Source organism: Acipenser ruthenus, chromosome 5 (assembly GCF_902713425.1).
Source record: "Acipenser ruthenus chromosome 5, fAciRut3.2 maternal haplotype, whole genome shotgun sequence".
Classification (NCBI taxonomy): domain Eukaryota; kingdom Metazoa; phylum Chordata; class Actinopteri; order Acipenseriformes; family Acipenseridae; genus Acipenser; species Acipenser ruthenus.
This window is the reverse complement of record NC_081193.1, coordinates 29,281,237-29,303,813: the sequence shown is the minus strand read 5'-3', so window position 1 is coordinate 29,303,813 and position 22,577 is coordinate 29,281,237. Positions and strand designations below refer to the sequence as shown.

General features: G+C 36.8%; 1 protein-coding gene across 1 annotated transcript in view; it reads right to left on the bottom strand.

Annotated features, from left to right (window-relative positions):
• The window catches only part of LOC117402494 (collagen alpha-1(XXI) chain-like), a 90,270-nt gene that overhangs the window by 38,855 nt on the left and 28,838 nt on the right, over window positions 1–22,577 (bottom strand). The window contains exons 6-12 of the mRNA XM_059023966.1: window positions 19,548–19,721; window positions 18,592–18,669; window positions 16,826–16,909; window positions 14,702–14,764; window positions 8,656–8,709; window positions 8,517–8,570; window positions 6,230–6,283 (exon numbers count right to left, since the gene is read on the bottom strand). Of these exons, the coding sequence (XP_058879949.1) occupies window positions 6,230–6,283; window positions 8,517–8,570; window positions 8,656–8,709; window positions 14,702–14,764; window positions 16,826–16,909; window positions 18,592–18,669; window positions 19,548–19,721 (561 nt within the window). The remainder of the gene's footprint in view (window positions 1–6,229; window positions 6,284–8,516; window positions 8,571–8,655; window positions 8,710–14,701; window positions 14,765–16,825; window positions 16,910–18,591; window positions 18,670–19,547; window positions 19,722–22,577) is intronic.

Below are 22,577 nucleotides of genomic sequence, written 5' to 3'. Positions count from 1 at the left end.
ATTCAGGTTTGTGGCCGAAAAAACGGCCAAAGAGCGGGATAGGGTAAATCTCATTTACTCGTGTAAATGACGACACACACGGGAAAATCCACGCCCAGTTTCGCATGGAAACCTGCATTTCACGTGTAAATGTTAATGAGCGTGTTTATTTTTTTAATTATTGTTTTTTGCTGTGTCTGGTCTGTCATGTTGTATATCTCTTGTGGGTTTACAGTTCTGTATAAAACCACTTACCATGAACTGCATTATGCCCTTGTTATAGTATGAATACAGCTGTTTGAGAATACACTTGCTGCTTAAATGTCTAACTGAATTAATTCCCGTCCCTTTTTTGATCCGAGCTAAGTCCAAAGACAACGCGTGTCTGCCCTCCACGTTAGTAAATATAGCTGGTGAACTGGATGTCATGAGCCTGCTCGATCACCCAAAACAGCACAACAACATCCAACAAGTTGTTGATGCCCTCTCATAACTGACCAAATAAAATTGCAAATGAACGTTAATATTTAACATAACAGTAAATCCAACACAACTTAAAAGAAAGGAAACCACATTTTCACAAAATGTCACTAGTAATCTTCAAAAAAAGCACGAGTACTTTACGTATAGCTAATTTACATATCAACCCCCACCTTTCCCATTCATTTGCATGACGTCGGGTGAAAAGCCTGGTTTACTCGAGTAAAATAAACTGAGCGAATGGAAACCCAAAAAAGTATTTAGACGAGACATTTCTCATGTAAATGTCTCGAGTTAAAAAAAAAAAAAAACTTGCATGGAAACCCCATGAATGAGTATCAAAGGGAGAACAAACATTGGCCTCCCAGTGGACAGTGAAGCACTGAAGTAACTTCAAGCATTATCACAATACAAAGAACTCAGTAGAGAGCAGACAAAACAACTTTAAGCTCAACATTGCACCCTTACAAGAAGCAGACATATTGTAGAGTTTCACATCCAGATGAAAAAGTAATAACATTTCTTATAGTACTGCCAAGAATGATGAGGACATTACTTTTCAAATAGAGTAATTAGAGTATTTTGTCAGTATAAATTATGCCTTTATTATTATTATTATTGTTGCATTTAGGAACACATAGCTATATATATATACTGTTTCATAATACCATTATAAAGTTATAGTACTGTGCATACTGAAGCTCGTGATTTACATTATTATTATTATTTATTTCTTAGCAGACACCCTTATCCAGAGCGACTTACAATTGTTACAAGGTATCACATTATTTCACATTATACAGATATCACATTATTTTTACATACAATTACCCATTTATACAGTTGGGTTTTTACTGGAGCAATCTAGGCAAAGTACCTTACTCAAGGGTACAACAGCAGTGTCCCCCACTGGGGATTGAACCCACAACCCTCCGGTCAAGAGTCCAGAGCCCTAACCACTAGTCCACACTGCTGCCCTTGATAACATTGATAGTTAACAACTTTTCTTGGTGGTTGCTCTCCTGGAAGGAGTAATATTGTTTTTTGTGTGCAATGCTTTGATGGAACTGGTGGCAACTTATCGGTCATGTTACGCTTGTCTTCCAATGCTAAGGCCAAACATCACAGCACCTAGTCATGGCGCCAAGTAAACCATCTTTGGCTAAGACCCACATTACATCCTGTCAAAATGTGCCTTAATGTTGCAGGTGATGAACACAAAGGACATGAGGGAACCTCACCCACCCAGAGGTTTAGGTTCTGTGGTGATGGGAGAACATCATATGTTGATCTGATGAGGAAACTGATCCTGCTCTGTTCCATTGTCCATAGGTCTTGCCAACTGATCTTGCGTTGTTCCACACTCTCCCATCTCATCCATTCTCCCTGCTTGGCCTGGGAAACGGCCTTTACACACCCCATCCTCTCTTCTTGTTTTTGCACCTCGTTGACTACCAGCTTCCTCCTTTGAGCTGGGGCTGCCTTGTGCCATGTAGGAGGATCTGAACTGAGACCAAGACACCCTCTTCCATGCTGAACTTGCCCCTTAATATCACAACTTCGAAGGTCAGTCTTTGCATCTTCCATGGCTTTCTTTGCCGCCCACTTTCTTCCAGTTTTCAACACAGGTGCTGCCTCCCTTACGCATTTGTCATGTGAATCTACTAATGTAATTTCCAGTCGGACCTTGGCACACTTAAACTCGTCATTTAGAGCAGAGACTGGTAGCTGCAGTATTCCTTTACCATAAAGTCCCACTCTGTTGAGGCAGCGTGGAACTCCCAACCATTTCCTGACGTATGAACTGAGTAAAGCTTCCAGCTTCTCAACTGTTGTCAAAGAAACCTCATACACAGTCAGTGGCCACAGCAGCCTTGGCAGTAGACCAAACTGAAAGCACCAGAGTTTCAGTTTGCCCGGTAAAGTGCTGCTGTCTATGCTCTTCAACCCTTCCACTGCTTGTTGTCTAACTTCTCCCACATGAACTGTGTCCTTTAGATCTCAGTCGTACCATCTCCCAAGACATTTTTTGCCCAAATTTGCCCAATAACCAATTAGTGCAGGCTGTTGTTGTAGTAATGGTTGTAGTCAGATTTGCTGTGTCAGTCACTTAAAACATTGTATGCTTCAGTTCCTTTAAATACCGTATATCACTTAATGTCAGTCATCTGCTCGACATTCCTGAAGCCCCTGGGTTTTACATACTGCTGCAGTGTTGCCAATAGGAACCCCATACACTTGTGTTCAGTAACAGGAAACAACTCAATTGTCTGAATGCTCAGGCTATACAGTATGTGATGCTCAATGTGCCGTTGCCAATGACTTAGTAACTTACTTGGCAACTAACCTAGTGGTGATTTTTTAAATGATTCATATTATAATAGCAGTTAGAAAGGAGTTGTAAATAAAGCATTTGGATAATATTTTATAATTACATTTCTCTAACATGTTAGGCCAACAATACAATAGGGTTACCCCCGATGCTGTTTACAGGCAAATGTTTCCACTGGCCATGCCACAAGGCCCAGGGGAAGTACAGGGAAGCCAGCTTGCTCTAGAGTGTGAGGAAGCTCTGAACTGATATTGTAAAGATGTCCCATAAAAATATCAATCTGGGACTTAAACTGTTTTTTTTTTACTATTTAAAAAAAAACTGTCAATATCGCAAAACTATACTGATGCACAAAAGAAACACAACACTCAAGTCTAATGGATTTAATCAAATATTTTAAGCATAGATATCAAACAAAATCACACAAAATGTGAACAAAAATACAGATCAAAGAATCATGATAAGTTTTCAGTATGAAATGTGACACACTGTCAAAATGAAAACATTACAAAGTTAGTATCGGGTTTGATCTCCCTGAGCATTAATATAATCCTGGCAGTGGTGATGCATAGACCTGATCAGCCTCTGGATAGACTGCTGTGGGATCTTCCGCCACTCTTCCTGTGCAGTTGCAGCCAGCTAGCGAAGGTTGGCTGGTCGCGGTTGTCTCCTGTGGATGACACTGGCGATTTGGTCCCACAGATGTTCTATTGGACTCAGGTCAGGAGAAAAAGCTGGCCACAGCAAGACCTTGACATTGTTTTCTTGAAGTCATGTAATTGTAATCCTAGCACTGTGTGGTCTTGCATTGTCCTGCTTTAAAATCGACACTTCCGGATTGGCTTGCAGGAACGGAAAAACTGTTGCCTCAAGGACTTCGTCAATGTATCACTGAGCAGTAAGGCTGCCCTCAATCTGCACCAAAGGAGGTCTTGTGTTAAAGGAGATTCCACCCTACATCATCACACTTCCACCACCCCACCGGATGGCATGAACAATGCGACAGTCAGCATAACGCTCACCACAACTTCTCCACGCACGTTGTCTTCTGTCAGGTCTGTCAAGGGCAAAACGGCATTCATCAGTGAATAAAACACACCATCACTCTCTCTGCCGTCACCTCAGATGTTCTCTGGCCCACAGGAGACGGCAATTTTGTCTGTCAGCTGTGAACATGTTACCCCTGAACGGCCTCTGAGTATGCAATTCATTGTCATGCAGACGGCAAGCTACAGTCATTCTGCTGATGCACAGGTTATTTCTTCCTGGAATTTCTTGTGCTGTAGCCACTGCAGTCGGACGTCTGCTGATTGTTGAAGCAGAACATCTCATTCTCCGGGCAACTTCTCTCACAGACAGGCCGCCTTCAATCATGCCGATAGCAACCAGGCGATCTTCATTACTCAAGCAGGGCATGGTTGTATCTTTTGCTGTTCTTGCACTAATTAAAAACATTTATTTTCAAATGGCTATTTACAGCTTCCTAATCAACTCATTTTGGCAATTTTAATGCAACTCAAATACCAAACACTGAGCACCTGGCATTTTTATGAAATCACATGACTTGAGCTCAGTATTTTGTTATCCCAAGGAACAATACTACTCAAACAATCAACAAACCTATCTGCTCAGTATTTAAAATGTAAATAACATTATGTATGTGCCCAATGAGCTATTGATGTAAAACTTAGACTGTTGCGTTTTCATTGTGCATCAGTATATTATTAGTTAAGCATATAATTAATCATATGGTACCATTGAAATAGGAAGCTTTAAAAAATAGTCCTGTAAACTGCACGTTACATAGGTATGTGCAAAAATATTTTCAAGTAATGGGTGAAATAACTCACAATATATTCTTTTGTTGTGCATTCTTTGAGAATACAGAACCTTTTACTACCAATCACAGTGATAATATGCTGGTAACAGTGTTTTTAATAGTCTTTATTTATTTGTGCCTACATCATTCCTGTAAATACTTGCATTTTCCAGGTAAAGCACCTCAAGACATGATTTACAGCATTCAATTCAACACAGACATCTCATTCATTCTTGTTCAAGGACACTGAAGAAAGGGAGCTTTGGCTAGGCTTCTATGAAATGCTGGAATAGAATTAAACAAAAGACAAGTACAGATTTGTACGACAGTAGCTGGATAGGATTTTCAAGATCAAAGTTGGCAATTTTATCAGACCTCTGTGACCTCTATCAGCAACAGGTTTGCAGAACATGGAGAGCCGTGGGCCTTTTCACAGTTTGCATCCCTTAATATATTTACAGTGCCTCACTTGGGGATTTATTATTTCTGTATATGCTTCTGGCATCTCCCATTTTGCACTGGATAGTTTAAGAGGCTGCATATTTCTTCACATAAATCAGTAAACCATTGCTTTGAGGTCATAAGTGTTAGATTGGGCTATGCAGCAGTGTACAATGAGAAACGGTCTTCAGACAATTTACTTTACTTTTTTCTATTTTTTTCTATTTCTGTGAAATAAGAAAATATAAAATATAGCATTTTACCTGCATCTTTTGTTTAATGATATAATTTAATACTATAGGTATTGTGAGGTACTGGCCACCATTTTGTTTTTGTTGCTAGAGAATAGCTCCTCATAATTCAATGGCTGTCCCATTGGTAACTGAACTCTCACCCTCAACTAAATCTACAAATGTCCATGTGACCTAATGGTATTCAATGGGGGCAAGCAAAAAAAATAAAGAAAAAGTCTCAAATAAATATACAGTTCAGTAGCCCCCCCCCCCCCCCCCCCCCCCCGCCCCATTAATCTGTGCAGATTGGGACCGATTTGAGCCTGACTGAGTGAAAAACACAGATTAGCCAAAATTAAGTTCCTGTTTGGGAAATCCCTGCGCTATTAATTGAAAGATCAAAAAATGCAATAATACAAATAAAATATAACATGCCAACAATGGTCAAAATATATACTGTGCATAATCAGCATTGTTCAGAGCTGGTTTAAAAAAAATAAATGGTCTTGCTCTGAGTCTTTGTCATAACTGCGCTTCATATTCAGACTGCCAGGTTAAGAGAGTCTTAAATCTGCTTTCTGCTCTCTTGTCACTGGTTTCAGTAACTACAATGCAATAATGTCCATTTGCTTGCACTATGCTGTACTCAATTAAATTAAAATAAATGATAACTGTCCAATTCTGCACAGATACGCTGATGTACACACTAATAAAGCACGTGAATGCCTGCATCCACATAGATCAGATGATTTCTGCACTAATGCATTTTGATAATGTACTGTATTAAACCGCACGGATTATCGAAACACGAATTATTGAAACACAGATTAATGGGAGTTTACTGTATATGCTGATGAGAAAAATCCAAAGTATTTTTCTAAGTCCATTTCTCAAAATATGTTGTCTTTGATAATGGCATATGTAACACATAGGCCTGCCATTTACCTTTTCTCCTTGTGGCGCAGGTGAACCAGGTAATCCAGGAACTCCTCGTTCACCCTGAAATCATAAAGATTTAACAATCATTAAATAATTCTTCTCATTGGGAAACATACAGTAATCAATTGTCTTTGTAACAGGTATTTGTTGGAAATCTGGTAGAAATTGGGACTACAACAAGTTGCCTGCCAGTTACTGTTGAACTTTGAAAATAATGCTTTATCAACCACTAAAACAAAAGAAGAAATGTGAATTGATCAGCAAAATTACAGCCCAAATGATTGCTCTTCACAAACAAAACTGTAGTCAAAGGAATACTGCAGAATGAAGTGTTGTTCTTAACGTGGGGGTTTGAGAGGGGTAAAACAGACAGCAAATGACCCATCCTGTTTTTTTTCTGCATGTACTCATCTGTCCTTATAGTTGTTGGAGGGTACTGCATATTTTGTAACATTACTACAACGGATGAATCCAACGTCTTAAGATTTGGCAGAAAACGAAAACCTGGCGAAAAAAAGGAATTTTGAAAACCCCAAATGTTCATAATAATGTTATTCCTCACAGTCAGATAGTTTAATACCAGCAACCCCTGAAGCAGAATGACTCATGTTATCTTTCAAACCTGCAGTCAATTTCACAAACGAAAAAATAAAAATGGAATGCATAAACCAATTCTGGGCAGAAATTCCTGCTGTATCATGTAGAGTCAGGTCATTTTCCTGCTTCAGGGTTTATCATGATGCATTTCCAAAAGATAGCTTATTTATTAGCTGAAATAAAACTATAGTTTATTTGAATTTAATTAAAATGATTTATCATTGATCAGCTATCATTCACTGTAAATTATAATGTTCAGTCAAGAACATTTTCCTGGACTTCAAATAACAATGTTAAGTGGTGAAATATAAAGCAAAAATATTCAATGCCTGGAAGCTAATTTGCTTTTCTTTTTCTTTAGGTGATAGCTTTGAATGGGGAATATACCGTATATTTCACTGTTTATTTGTTTTTCCGTACACATAAATCTGTAATTATTAATTCCGATTTGTATTTATGGTCTAACTATTCCATAGGATTAAGGAAAAAAAACAGAAGATAGAAAATCCCCCTTTTTCATTTCTGTACAATACAAACTAGGAGACATATTTAATAACTAGATTCATATATTTCAATCATTTTATGACCAATCAACATTTCTTGAATAACTATCAATGCCAAATGTTCTTAATTTAGAGATCTGCAGATATTGTTCCAGTGCTGAAAAACATGCTGAGTAATTGGCTTCCAATGATAACAGTGGTGGAATGACCTTCCTACAGATGTCAGGACTGCCCAGTCCCTGACCACCTTCCGGCACCTCCTCAAGTCTCACCTCTTCAGACAGCACCTATTTAACTCCTCTTTTCCCTCTGGACACTTTATCACTCTTCCTTAATGCTCTTTACTTGCTCTTATCTGCTCCCTATTTTACTGCATTTAATCCTGTACTTTACAGAGAACTGTACTGTAATCTGCCACAAGTGTTATTCAATCTGTAGTATTTTGCATTTAATCGTATCCTGATGTAACTATCACTGACACGGTTATCTGCTCCGATATTGATTCGTATTTTGTAACATACTTGTACTTACTAGAACTGAAGTCATTGTATTTATCTTGCTCTTAATTGGATTAATACTTGTACTGTGATTCTTGAAATGTATTTTTTGTTTACAACTGTAAATCGCCCTGGATAAGGGCGTCTGCTAAGAAATAAATAAATAAATAATAATAATAATAATAATAATAATAATAATAATAATAATAACAAACACATGACAACACAAGATGTATTATTAGAAAGTAACCAGTTGCTTCTGAATTTATCAGCACTGATATTATAAAATCACTGTCAAGGACCAATAGTGTATTGCTGTACCTAATTTGGATAAATCTTATCTTAGTCACATTGCATTGGATGTTATCTCACCCAATGAATTTAACCAAATCAATTGCTAAACTCTTTAATACATCCCTCTTCAGACATGTACAGGAGCCAGTTAAGACAACAGATGCAAACCATATATTAAAACACCATACATGTAATTACTTTATTTTGTGTGTCTTTATTCACACTGTAATTCAATGTGTAACTTTTGTAACTGCACACAACTACATAAAGCACTACCAAAAAAAAGGCAGTTACATGTGGTCATACAGTAAATACACATTAACATGTCTAACTACAGTGTGAATGACACTTAAATAAAGATTTTATCACAGCACAAATACATTTACTTTTCGACCTTCCTACCGAATCACCAGGACTTCCGGGCTCTCCTTTGTATCCCATCATCCCACGTGGTCCCTAGAAGGAAAACACATTTGGATGAGATTTTTGTTAAGTATGAACGAGTTCTATGAAGATTTAATCGATGCAGATTTGGTGTTACCTGAATACCTGGTGAGCCTTGCAGTCCCGGATTTCCAGGAAATCCCGGCATACCCTAAGATGTAATAATAAATGCATTAAAATAAAGGTTTTTAAAGTGATTAAAGATTAATTGATTAAGTTTGTTTAAATCATTTAAAAGTACATTTTTTTATTAATCAGATCTGTAACAGGTAGAGGCTGGGCATAAACCAGCAACTTCACATTCCCCAGGCAATCTTATATAAAAAAAAAAAATATATATATATATATATATATATATATATAGATAGATAGATAGATAGATAGATAGATAGATAGATATATTTCGACCTTCCTACCGAATCACCAGGATTTCCATGCTCTAGTCCCTTGAGGGATAAACTGGTCAAGATTTAAACTACAGTATAATCCATTACATTTCTATGTTATCTATCAACCAGTTCCAAATGTTTTCAATGTTGCAAGACACACAGTTTCCAGACTTCCAGATTCACAGAACCATATGTTAAATGTTGTGATTAACTGTCCTGTTTACAAGTAAACCGACATGGTGGGGCATCCTTGTCACTTAAAGACTGTTTAGGATATTTTGGACAAGGCATTATGCTGGACCCCACACCTCAATGGTTATGTATCTGGCTGCATTTATCTCCCTGGTGTTGAAAATAAACATTATTCTACAATTATGTATGCAGTATCAATCCTAAACTGGCTGTTCTGTAAGGGATGATTTTGACAGGAAACTATCGTAGAAGTTCAAGGGTGTTCTGCTGGACAGCTGGTTAGGTGGGATTCAGATCTTCACTGATTCTATGTCAAGGCGACTTCAAGCAAAAAAGGACACTGGCAGAGGGTCAGCTCATAACAGCAGTGGATAGGTTTTTATTTTCTAGTATGGCTAGTACTCTGGCAGGGAATGTAGAAAGGGGTTAAAATGAGATGATTCTATAAAACAAAGAACAACAGTGCACAATCTGCTAAAATAATCTGTTTAAAGATGTGGCCTTCATCTGAACCTTGCAGTCAACATAGTCATCTTTAAATCCCCTGCTCTTTTTAAAACAATGATAGACTTCACTTTAAAAAGGCATATCTTTTGTTAAAATATCATGAAACAAACAGCTTCTTTAATACGCTTCTGGTGTGTAAATGTCAAGTAGCATGTGCAAGGAATATTTCTGTATGTGTACAAAGACTCTCTCAGTAGCACTTGACCTTAGGCATTAAAAATCAAATACATTTAGCTTTCATAGCTACACGCCCACATTGTTAACTGACAATTACAGTCTCAGATCTTTAATGTAAATCTGGAAAAACCATAAATCTGAAGATCAAAAGTGAATTTCAATACAGCCATCCTCGAAACTGCTGCTATTTCAAAATGTTTGGCACTGAAGTGGGTGAGGAATGACTATTAGCATGAAAATCAACAGTATATTTTTATATCATTTTAATATGGAGAAAAAAATAGATTAACTCCACAAGATACTCTAGATGTCTGTTTAAAAATAGCAATATATGTTTGATAAAACATAGATTTCTTTCACAACAAAACATTTGAGACCTATATAGTGAACTGAAGTGTACAGCATGGAAAATGTATGGAATAAGTTTGTTGTTAGCTACAGCACAATCACTTAAAACTCAATATAAGGGGGGCTGTCATGGAGTGTTCAACTTTACAGACACCACTGACCTCTGCATGAGGGGGTGCTGTTTTAACAGGGCTGGATGTGAATCAGCGAATGTGAGCATCTTAACAACCGACAAGAGACAAGAGAATTTGTAACAGCAGTGCATCACACAACACTTCCTGTTACACCGTCATGATGTTTACAGTTGTTCAAAGGGATCACTGTTTGTTCCCACAGCATATAAGGGCTTAAAGCTGCTGATACTTTTGATCAAACTTTTTAAAGGAAATAATCTTAGCTTGTTCAGATTACATATGTACTTCCACTTTGGTGCAAATAGTCAGAATCTTGATAAAATCACCTCTTTACATTACACACAACCTTGTGATTTGTCCATTAACTGGTTTGCAGTATTTCATTAACCTCTTTGTGTACATTTACCAAAAAAAACTTTTCCACATTCATAATCTAAAAGTCTATCATTCTGAGATGTAACTCTTTCATCGGAAAATATTAAAGACTGCCAAAATGTAATACCATAAATGTGTACAGAATCAATGTATTTTTCCTTTGTGATTCAGGAACGTATGATCCTCTAGGGAAGATGTATAGCACTTAAATGGAAACAATGAACACCAACCCCCATGCAAATATTGATATTTCCATTCCATATGTGGTTTTATTTCAACTAGGCTAAGGGTTAGAGAATCACAATTTCCTCTTCATTAGTTTGTGTTTGCTAGGTAGAATAAGAAACATCTGCAATCAGCAATCTTTTCACAGGCATTATAGCCAAGTTATATGTCTTCTTTTATCTTGTAAGGCAACCTAAAAACTGATGATCCTTTATGAGCAGGTACCATCCCATAGATCTTTGAGTTTCTGGTAGACAACAATAAAATCTTCCCTTTGAAAGTGCATTTATTTCAAGAGAATTAAAAATAGGATCTGACAAAATTGGCTTACTGCAGATGTTTCTTATTTAGACATTTTAACTATCAGTACCATAACAGAGAAAAGGAAAATATTATCCCTATCTATATTAGCTTTGATTCTATATATAGCATGCTGCACATGGAACCTTATATATAGGGCTTCTGATTTTTTCATTGTTTTACCCTGACTTTTCTACACACCTTTAAGAATTCAACTAATATCTGTTAAGCCATTTGTGTATCTCAATCACAACTGAGAAACATGTTACTAGTAAAATTGATTAAATGTAAAAAACAAGTCTGTGGGCTCCTGAGTGGTACATCCTATAAAGGCAATCCGCGTGGAGTGCAGGATGCGCCCTATAGCCTGGAGATCGGCGGTTTGAGTCCAGGCTATTACACTGCCAACCGTGGATGGGAATTCCCAGGGGGTGACGCACAATTGACCGAGCACCGCCCGAGTGGGGAGGGCTTAGGTCGGCCAAGGTGTCCTCGGCTCATCGCGCACCAGCGACCCCTGTAGATTGGCCAGGCACCTACAGGCCTGCCTGTAGGTTGCCCAGACCTGCATGGTCCTCCGCCGCTGTAGCTCTGTGATGGCTGCATGGCGGATTTGCAGAGTGAAAAAGAAGCGGACAGATGACAGCACACGTCTTCGTCTCTCCCGAGTCAGTGCAGCGCAGGGGTTATTTATTTATGTATACGTAAATAAATAAATAAATAAATAAATAATAAAAAAATCTATGAAACAACTATATTGGCTTACCTTTACATTTAAAAGCAGAAGTAACTCATCTTTATTAATGTAAATACTGTTAAAATCCAGCATAAAATACTTTAGTTTTCACTATAGCTTTAAGAAAGATTAATAACTTGAAAAATTAAGGTTTGGCCAATTTAAAAGCCCATTTAGTTGTTTCACAGAAAAATAAATAAATAAATACCTGCATGGTCTGGTACCGATTAGCTATATTTCTTACAAGAATACTTAGGCGTCAAAATAACTGCATCTGGCTCCTCACAATTAAATCCCTTAGTGAGCAAGAGCTCAGACATCCTAATTACCCTTTCCCACATGTGGTCTAACAGCTAGATGCAGTTCTTAGTACTATGATACACATACTTCTATTCAACATGCAATTTCAAAAGTAAATACAGAGAAGCACACAAATGTAATTTTAACTGCCGTCTAGAAGATTGTACATAAATATGACAACTATAGTTTGCACATGCCAACTGACTGGCCAGTTATTGAGGCTATAAATGAATAGCAAATTATTTCAACATGTTTAATGCCCTTCTAAACATAAATTAGTTGCACAATGTGAATCACTTGAATGGCAGTATGAAAATGTAGGGCTAGTATTTAACTATGCCTTGTAATATTTCATTACGTCATCTTAAAGTAAACACTACCTGTGCCAATACAAGCTCCAAACTAGAAATATATTTTCAATGTCCAACTGACATTACATACTCTACACACCTGTGCAGTTTGCTACCAAACTATGATGTTTTAAGTCTTGTAACAAACACTTACTTACTGTTTGTGTCTGTTTATTTTAACATTAACATTGTTGTGGGAAGAAATTACAAATGTTACATTGATGGCAAACATTACAATATGTCCAATATGCGAACTGAGATAGTCCCATAAGAATAAAAATCTTTACATTAAATGTATTTTAATTACAGTGTTCTTCCACAGATACCATTGAACATAATAATGCAACTACATGTTTAGATATATAGGCAGCGGCAAAATTACAGGCATTATTACCATTAGGTAGTGTGACCGAGTGGTTGCCATGCGCAGGTGTGGTGACGTCAGACCAGAACAGAAACCAAAACAAGTAATGGCGGGGCAAACTGAAACGCTACGGCGATCAGCGCTTTATTAAATAATAACAAAAACAAAAGATTTCAACAAAACAAACACCACAAAACAAAAAGGCGCGGTGGCCAAACAAACAGAAACTAACAAGTATCGTGCTGGTTTTTAGCCAGCACGTCTAGCAATTGTTATCTCTATTTTAATAATTCTATCTCCTAACTGCTCACTCCACTCTCGAACACCCTCACCCTGAGCGCAGACAGCTGCAGGCTTTTATATTCTGGCCAAGGGGTTAACTAGCTATTAATTAATGATCTTATTACCCCTCGGCCGTAGTCTGCATGAGTTTAATAAGGATGCTTGACTGTCAGCTAGTTAAATAATCAGTAGCTGATCAGTCACGCATCCTCACAAGGTTTTTAAAATATATATATAAAACAATAACAAATAATATCGGCTTTCGCCGTCGCATAAACACATAAATCATAATATAAATAAATAATAAACAAAGGTGCGGGACACTCCGCCACACGTAGATAGATTACATTTACAATTAGGCATGCTTGAAATTCAAAGTTAGAGCACAGCACACAGTCACGATAAAGACTCAAGAAGTATAGTTAACATATGTATTGACTGGTGAAATACAATTCAAAGTTGCTGCAGTATGTCCACTGTTTTGTCATTTCAAATACAGATGAATTCGCTTTATATTATAACATCCGCGGGAACAAAAGGGAGCCAGACGACCACAGCAAGATCACATTCTTTATTCACGAGGTCAGGACACCACAACACAGCCTCCAGCAGCGTGCAAGCTGTGATTTTATATCCCAAAACCCCATGAAAACATATAACATTTAGACAGAACAAGACATGCTATTGGACAACATTCACAAGCACACTGGAGCCCCCTCCAAAACCGGCACTAATGAATATTATTTATTATAAGTTAAACTGTTATTTAAATACGTAATTAAACATGTACTAAGTAATTCACAGGCATTATCATGGATGCAATATTGGGCAGCTGGTTATTACATTTGTGGGTGAGATTATTACATTACACTGTGTTTTAAAATAAATAGGCTTCCATTTAGATATACTGTAGTTGGTGTTGTTTGTACAGTACTATATTTTCAACAGAAGAAGTATTTTAATTCAGAACGATCTGATTCTGAAAATATCATTTGCGCTGTGTAACTGCACAATAAAGACAGACTGATTTGCGCATGCAAGAAAAAATAAAATAAAACACGGGTTGTGACGTTTAATCAAATACATTGTAGCATTGAAGAGATGGGCTTTGTATCAGAGAGTCGGAAATCGCATGTGTGATGGGTAAGCACATTCATTTATTACATATATATATATAACGGGGGTTGATTTTATTCTTAATACAAGGGTGTTAAAACTTGACTGACGTGTATCTGAGTGTCGTATGTCTGAGTGCTGTATATAATTAAATTGAATTACCCATGTGGTTATGTACAGTAGGTACATTGTAATAAATAAGCAGAATAATAAACACTTAGAAAACACATTGTAAAGTTTTACCAAACTCACATTTTGAATGAAACCACATTTTTTCAAGTACATTGATTTAAAAAATCAAACCACATGTATGTATTGATGTTTTATATTAAACTATATAGTACTCACAGGCTTACCATCTGTACCAGGTCTTCCAGAATCCCCTGGACCCCCAGGCTGCCCACGCTCTCCCTGTAAAAAAGCAGTTCAGCATTAGCATACAACTGGCTTTAACTGGGCCTTTTTTCTGTACACCTTAAGCAGATATGATTAAAATACAGTTTTCCATATAAAATTGGCAGCGAGCCGAGCTAGGGTTTAAAACACAAAACATATTGTAATAATGAACAATATCAGAAAGTAACAGCATGTTCATGCTAGAATGCTTATTCCTAAAATGGTTTGTTTGAATCAGGATTGTTACGCGTCTAAAGACTTTGAAACTTTACTCAAACATTTAATTATTTTTTTCAGTGAAATGTGCTGAAAATATTAGTATATAACAAGCATTGTTATTGGAAAAATATGTTTCATATTTAATCTTTGCCAGAACTTAAAACCACGAATTTAACTTCTTCCAAAAATATTTTTATAAGGTTACATTATTTATCACCATTGTATGCATGGATGCATCACCAGAGAAGTTAAGAATATTAAAAAAGTTACACACAATGGATTTGGAAAGTATTGCCTGGTCTTGACAAGGTAACATATGGGTCAGGTAATGATATGATACTGTAAATAAACACACACTGCTAGTATTGATACAATGCAAAAATATGAAAATATTATGTCTGTTGTATTATTCCACCAATGACTCATCCCCATTAGTGCCCTTGAATTGGCATTCAGATTCCTTCCAACATTTTGTGTATGATGTAGTAGGCATTGATCAAACCATCATTTCAAGAATGGTTTGCCTGTTTTTCCATTATGAACATGTAGCCATTACAAAATCTAAAAAAACTGTTTTTTAAAACAGAGTAATAGATTACATTCATGTAGCTTCTAAACTTAGCTAAATACATTTTTTATTATTATCATTTGTTTATTTAGCAGACGCCTTTATCTAAGGGTGTGTGAACTATGAGATGACCTCAAGCATAATGACTTGACACACATTTTTATAATAATAACTAACAATTAATAATAACAACTTAACTTAGACCAAAGGTGCGACTACCTTGATTAAGGAAGCAGCAAATGGTAAACAGAGCAATAGTTCAAAGAGCATGTGACAGGATGGTTCCTATTGTGATGTCAGACAAGGAACTGTATGGACACAGCCTGCTTAGTAAATCGCTGTTGCGCCGGTTTATTGTCAATTAACAAATAAAAAGGTTTAACAAAACAGTAACACAGAACAAACAAAATGGCAAGGTGGCCAAAACAAACAGACAAACAAAACACTAACAAACAACAAGTACTTGGCACAGACTGCACATGAACTAATTGTGCACTTCCAATGCCCCAATACAAATACCCGTTTGAATCTGCATGTGAAGTGATTGTGCATGTCCCCATACCTAAATACAAATACAATATATTTTCCATCACATGTGCTACATAAACCACACTCTGTGCACCACTAACCCTGCCACAGAGCAATACAAACCTTTGAACTATAGCGGGAACTGAAAACACCCTAAGAATACAAATCCTTGAGGCATGAAGATATGCTAATTACTAGAGAATGAAGCATACACAGTATGACGTGTAATTACATTGTCTGTATCAGTAAAGGGCCAGATAGAGCTTTAGAGTCATCCTAAACCCCAGGGCTGTTGGGCAGAACCTGCGGAATCCACAACATGGCTCCCAATGGAGAGGTGAATATTCATATTTAATCATTGTTTAAAAGCTAGTTAACTACTTTAATTTGTCTATAATTAAAGTTTACAAAGTGTATGTTAATCTGTAGTATCTGGACAATGAATTATGTATAAATGCTGTTACATATTCTGTCTAAATTCTGTTCAATAAAATGTATATATATTTTATTTCAAGGTATCGCTAAATGACTTCCTGTTCATTTTATGCTATCTCAGAATGAACAGGACGTCATTTAGAGATATCACAAAATGAACAGGAAGACATTTAAAGATATCTCTAAATAAATAACAGATATCACAATGTACAGGAAGCCATTGGGTTCCATAACTCATTGGTCCATTTATCAACAAGTACCCTTCATTGGGCCCCTTTTTTAAAGCAGGCGCAAACGGAAAGGCAATTTGTAATTTATAAACTGACCCTCAAACCTGGTTGTCCAGGTGGTCCTTGAGGGCATGTGCAAGGAGCGGGACTTGGCTCAGTATCACCATGACCATTTAGACACTAGAACAGAAACAGAAATATATGCATATGTTTAACATACTGTAGCAAATCTTAACTCATCACATTATTAACAATAAGAAAAACGGGTTATAAAAAACAACACTATACTATCATAAAATAGTTATTTATTAACATACATTGTATTTTCTTAAATTCCTGAAAGTAATTTACCCTTTTGTATTCCTGTTCCTATTCCTATAACTAGAATAAAATAGGCTGGCCTCATTTGGCAGGAGAAAAAGGTAGGAATAAACTTAAACTGCCAAAACTCACCTAGTCTGTTTATCGAGGTCCAAAATGAAAATACAAGGGGCATTTACCTTGTCAATTAGTAGGATCACAAGCCGAAATACATACCTCACCATCCTGAAAACACAGATTATTAGATTATATTTACATTAAAAACATGCTAGTTTTTAAAATATTTTTTAAAGTACAATTATGTTTTTAAAATAGATATAGCTAACAAAATGTTTTAATGAATCTTACCTATCATGTACTTTTATTCACTTTATAGTTTTCAAATAGGTAAGAACTTAAGAACATAAGAAAGTTTACAAACGAGAGGAGGCCATTCAGCCCATCTTGCTCGTTTGGTTGTTAGTAGCTTATTGATCCCAGAATCTCATCAAGCAGCTTCTTGAAGGATCCCAGGGTGTCAGCTTCAACAACATTACTGGGGAGTTGGTTCCAGACCCTCACAATTCTCTGTGTAAAAAAGTGCCTCCTATTTTCTGTTCTGAATGCCCCTTTATCTAATCTCCATTTATGACCCCTGGTCCTTTTTTCTTTTTTCAAGTCAAAGAAGTCCCCCGGGTTGACATTGTCTATACCTTTTAGGATTTTGAATGTTTGAATCAGAGTTTTGAATGTTTGAATCAGAATTTTGAATGTTTGAATCAGAATTTTGAATGTTTGAATCAGAAGTTTGAATGTTTGAATCAGATTTTTGAATGTTTGAATCAGTAACATGACATCTGGCATTATTAAGTACGGTACAAGGAAAGTTCGCAATTTTCTTGCCTTGCTTTCTATGGAGTCTGTTACTTCTAGACTTCCTAGATCATTTCACCCCAGCAGGATCAAAGCATCTTACTGGCTCCAAAGCATGCTAGTCATTGGAGGAAGCAGCTGGTTGGTTATTGACAAGAATGAATGCCCTTAAGGGGTGGGGACAATTTCACCCAGGAAATGTAAGCCAACCTGAAAGCATTTCTTGCAAACAGTAGTTTCTTTAACCTGATGTAGTACTAGATATTGTGTTTGCTAAAACATGTATTTCTTCTCAAAAAAGCACATTTGAGATGTTTATCGTGAATGGGCATGCCTGACAGGGAAACTTTATGGAACTATTTTGTTAGCTACAATTACTTAAGTCAAAAAATACATTACATACTAGAGAACAAGTTGCAAATCATATCTGATTGTGAGTACATTGGGTCTTGTTTAAATTACTAAAATTTCATTTTAAAAAGTACTGTGATTTGCAATCAGTGTTGCCTCTTAACCCAAGATTATACCTTTAATGTACACATGGCATCTGCCATGGTTTTTGTCCAGAGTACTATGCTAGGAATGAGGCATGTTTAATAATCGAAATGTATTATCATCTATGTACTAGAAACATTTTTGCTATCAAAGACATTATAGTAATTTAACAGTCATTTGTAATTTCTACTTACCATTCCAGGGATTTCACATGCAGTTTCACGATTATTTTGCTCTGGGTCACAGTAGATTCTTAACTTCTGCAACTCAAACTGGAAACACATCATAACACAATCACTGTAAATGGCAATATTAGGTACTGGGATTTATAAGAGTTTATGAGATCTAAGAAAAGCTCATCTGGACAGAGTTAGACAGCAGCATTTAGATCTGCTACATTTGGACATTAAGATAGACTTCCTAATATTCAGTGGTCTGCAAATGGAAGTAACTGTGAAATGGAAGCTACAAATTTGGATGGTTCTTTTTTTTCTTTTTTTTTTTTTTTATAAATTTAGTTGTCGCCAATGGTTTTTACCCCAATATGGAATGCCCAATTATTATTTTTATCATGGTTCACCGCTGCAACCCCCTGGCGACGGAGGCTGAACACGCGTCCTCCAAAACATGTTCCTGTCAATCTGTTATTTTTCACACTGCAGATCCACAGTGACGCTCGGCCAATTGTGCGCCGCCCCCCAGGAACCCCCAGTCAAGGTCGGCAATGACATAGCCTGGATTTGAACCTGCGATCTCCAGGCTATAAGACGCATCCTGCACTCCATGTGGAGCGCCTTTACTGGATGCGCCACTCGGGAAAATCTGGATGGTTTGTGTTAAGAATTCACACAAAATCCTCTGGGGTTTTTTTTTCGCCATCATATTATGATATCCGGTTGGATGTAAGCATGTGACAACCTAAAAAATTCAGCCTTGTGCTGCTTAACCTCTGTTTTTTATAAATCTTTGATTAAGTGTTTCACACAACATGATGTTTCCTTTCCACTGTTTAGGGTCTATATAAGAAATAAATAATGTGTATCTTTGGAAGCGATAAACGTACATTAAAAATGACACAAAAAACTTGTCTTCTATGGACTTCTATGTTTTTTAAAATCAGTTTATGAAATGTTTTCCTAGAGAAACTTACCGGTACAGTTTCTTCTTTGTTGAAGTATTTTCCTATTTGTGTTTTTCCATTGATGTAGATACCAAGAACAGGATTCAGTTCCAGATTTTCAATCTGCTGGTCATCAACATACAATGTAGCCTCCTCCTCTGTTACAAGGAGGCGCAGCTGATGCCAGTTTTCATCAAACAGTTTCTAGTAGAAAAAAAAGTTACATTTTGCAATAGGATAGAAAGAAAAAACATGACAAACAGCAATGCTCCAAACAGTGAGCTAGTCACTGTAAAGGGAGATCTTTAGATGCAACACTATATACGTTCCATTCCATATGCACATATCAATAACATATACAAATATAGTATACAAAAGCACAGTTGCAATTAGCATACCAAACAACAGATTCTACAGAACTAAAATTACTTTTAGCTAGCAGACCTGTCAACTCTCCCTTATTCACCAGGACTCCCATTTTTTGGACACTTCTCCCTGACAACTCCTGGAACAGATTTTCTACCATACTTTATGTCAGCAAACCTTTAATTAATGCAAAAGTCATGGCTGGTGTGTGGTTACTGCAATCCCTGTCTGTACTTAGCAGGGTTTAGGACCCAAGGGAGCTCTGTGGCAGGTAAGCTCACATACTTCTTGATTATCTACGATGGCTTCACGTGCGATAAGCCCTCACGGATTAAAAAAAAAAAGCAAAAATATTGATGCAAATTTCAAGCTCCTTGGACGACAACATATTCTCACATACTCCTAATCAATGTTGGAAAAAGGCATATTTTCTGTAAACTATGCAGGACTGATTTTGATGGTGGGATATGGGAACGAAAATGATGTTTGTGGTAAGCACAAGATCACAAAAACACCAAAAAGCCAGTGACGCTCAGAAAACCAGCGCTTCAATGACATCAATCATTGCTAAAGGAAAGACAGAGATCAAGAAAGTTACATGTGCAGAGACCTTTATATGTTGTGACTAGTTCAGCAAACCTGTATTAGACATGTTCCCAGACTCACACATTGCAAAGTATTCTACAGGAAAGTCTAAAAGTCACACAAATAGTGAAAGATAAGCGTTTCTATTACAATTTCAGCATCAACATTGCTTTAGAAATGCAGATTGATTGATAATATGTGTTTATATATATATAGCAATAGTGTGTTTATTTAAAATAGAAGATAGTTGACAATTAAATGTTACGGACAGTGGTATTAATGATCCGCCACATATGTGCAGTGTAATGACTAAAGTGTAAGGACCAAGACAGAATTTGATTGAAAGCATGTCATGGTTGTTTTTCTGTTTGATATCTTTTCCTTTCAAAAACCAATTAAAAGGAGACCGTATCACAGTCTATGGTTCTACCAAATAATAAAGTGGAATAGTTGTATGCCTTTGTCTTATGTAGGTATTCACTTCCAATTCAGGCCACTAAGATTTCAGTTTCCGAAAACTCCCTTATTTTGAAAACTCAATGTTGATAGGTATGAGCATGGATAGAATATTTGAAAGAGGTGTTTCTTCTTAAGTTGTTCAAATGACACGTGTCAGTTCACACTTTTCTGTCCAGGTACACGAATTGTTCAAGAACTCCTGAGGTAACAGTTTAAAATAAAGTGAATTCCGGCTGAATACGACAGAAATAATACCTTCATATCGTATGCACTTCCTTTGAATTCAACCCTGTTAATTCATCATTAGGTACCCCTTTCCCCTCCATCTAATAAATCCTAATAAATTCACTCTTTATTCTTTACTAATTCATACCCTCTTACTCACCCACCAGGGGATTGTGAGAAGTGTTAATTCATGCATGAATCCATGCTTATACATGTAACCAACATCATTTGTTACAAAGGAACATGGAATGAATACGGGTAATTAAAACCACATGAATTAACAGGGCTGAATTGAAAATGAATTACTTCAGAACTCAGATGAAGTGCATAAGGTATTCAGGCGTTATTCCTATGGTATGCAGTCGGAATTCATTATGAATTTGTGGCCAATATTTTAAAGTGAATCCAAAAAGTATAGGCATTAACCTCAGAAGGCCTAGAAATGCTGCAGACCTTGATAAGGCTGCCATCTGATTATTTCATTAAATCAGAATCTATTTTGTATCTTTAATGTCCTATACATTAGGTTCTTCAGCTTTGATCAGAAGAATATATGTTGGTATACATTGGATTTTTCCATAGTTTAAATACATGACTAGTAGCTGTACATAGTTATCATATGAGAGTTCCACTTAATTGTGGTATTCTCACTTTACCACATTTCATGTTCTTGATTTTGTTAAAATAAATTATTTAAATAGGAGTATAATGTATTTCTTGTGTATTTTTAGAAACTGTAGCAGACAACTAATTAGCAGAAAAAAAACATGTAGAGACTGAAAACAGTTTCGCTTGGAAAAACATTCCAAGGTGGGCATTCTTTTACCAAAGTATGGCATGGGACCATTTAAAGCAAACAGCCCTTGCAGCCATATTTATACAAATGATGTCATATCTTGGCTCAGAACCTGAAAACTAGTTAGCGTCAAAGGAGATTCCTTTATGTTATTAAAATATATTTCTGTTCTTTGTGGAGTAAAAACTTGTTAAGTAGGAAATGCTAATTATATTTTTTGATCACTGTAACAAGGTAAAGAAAGATGGAGGCTGGAAAAACTGGCCTCCCGACAGACGGAGACACTAGGATGACTGACGGACGTGACCTCGACAATATGGTGGATACAGTAGGTATAGAGCCCGGTTGCTGTGGCCATCTTAGGAAGGTCGGCTATACAGGTATACTGAGTTTCTTACCAGTTAAGACCGAGATTTCAGCGGCAGTTACATCGAGTAGCAATTGGCTGCAGCGGATTAACGGGGCAGGTCTTGGTACATATAAGAGAACTGTGTAGCTGAGTGTGTTGGTTCAGTGAGGGTACAGGAGCGAGACGGAGCAGAGCTGCAAAATCAAAACAAACACGGAGTTTACTTTTGACCCTTGCCTTCACTGGAGGATTAAGTGCCGACGCGGACCTGAGAACCAAG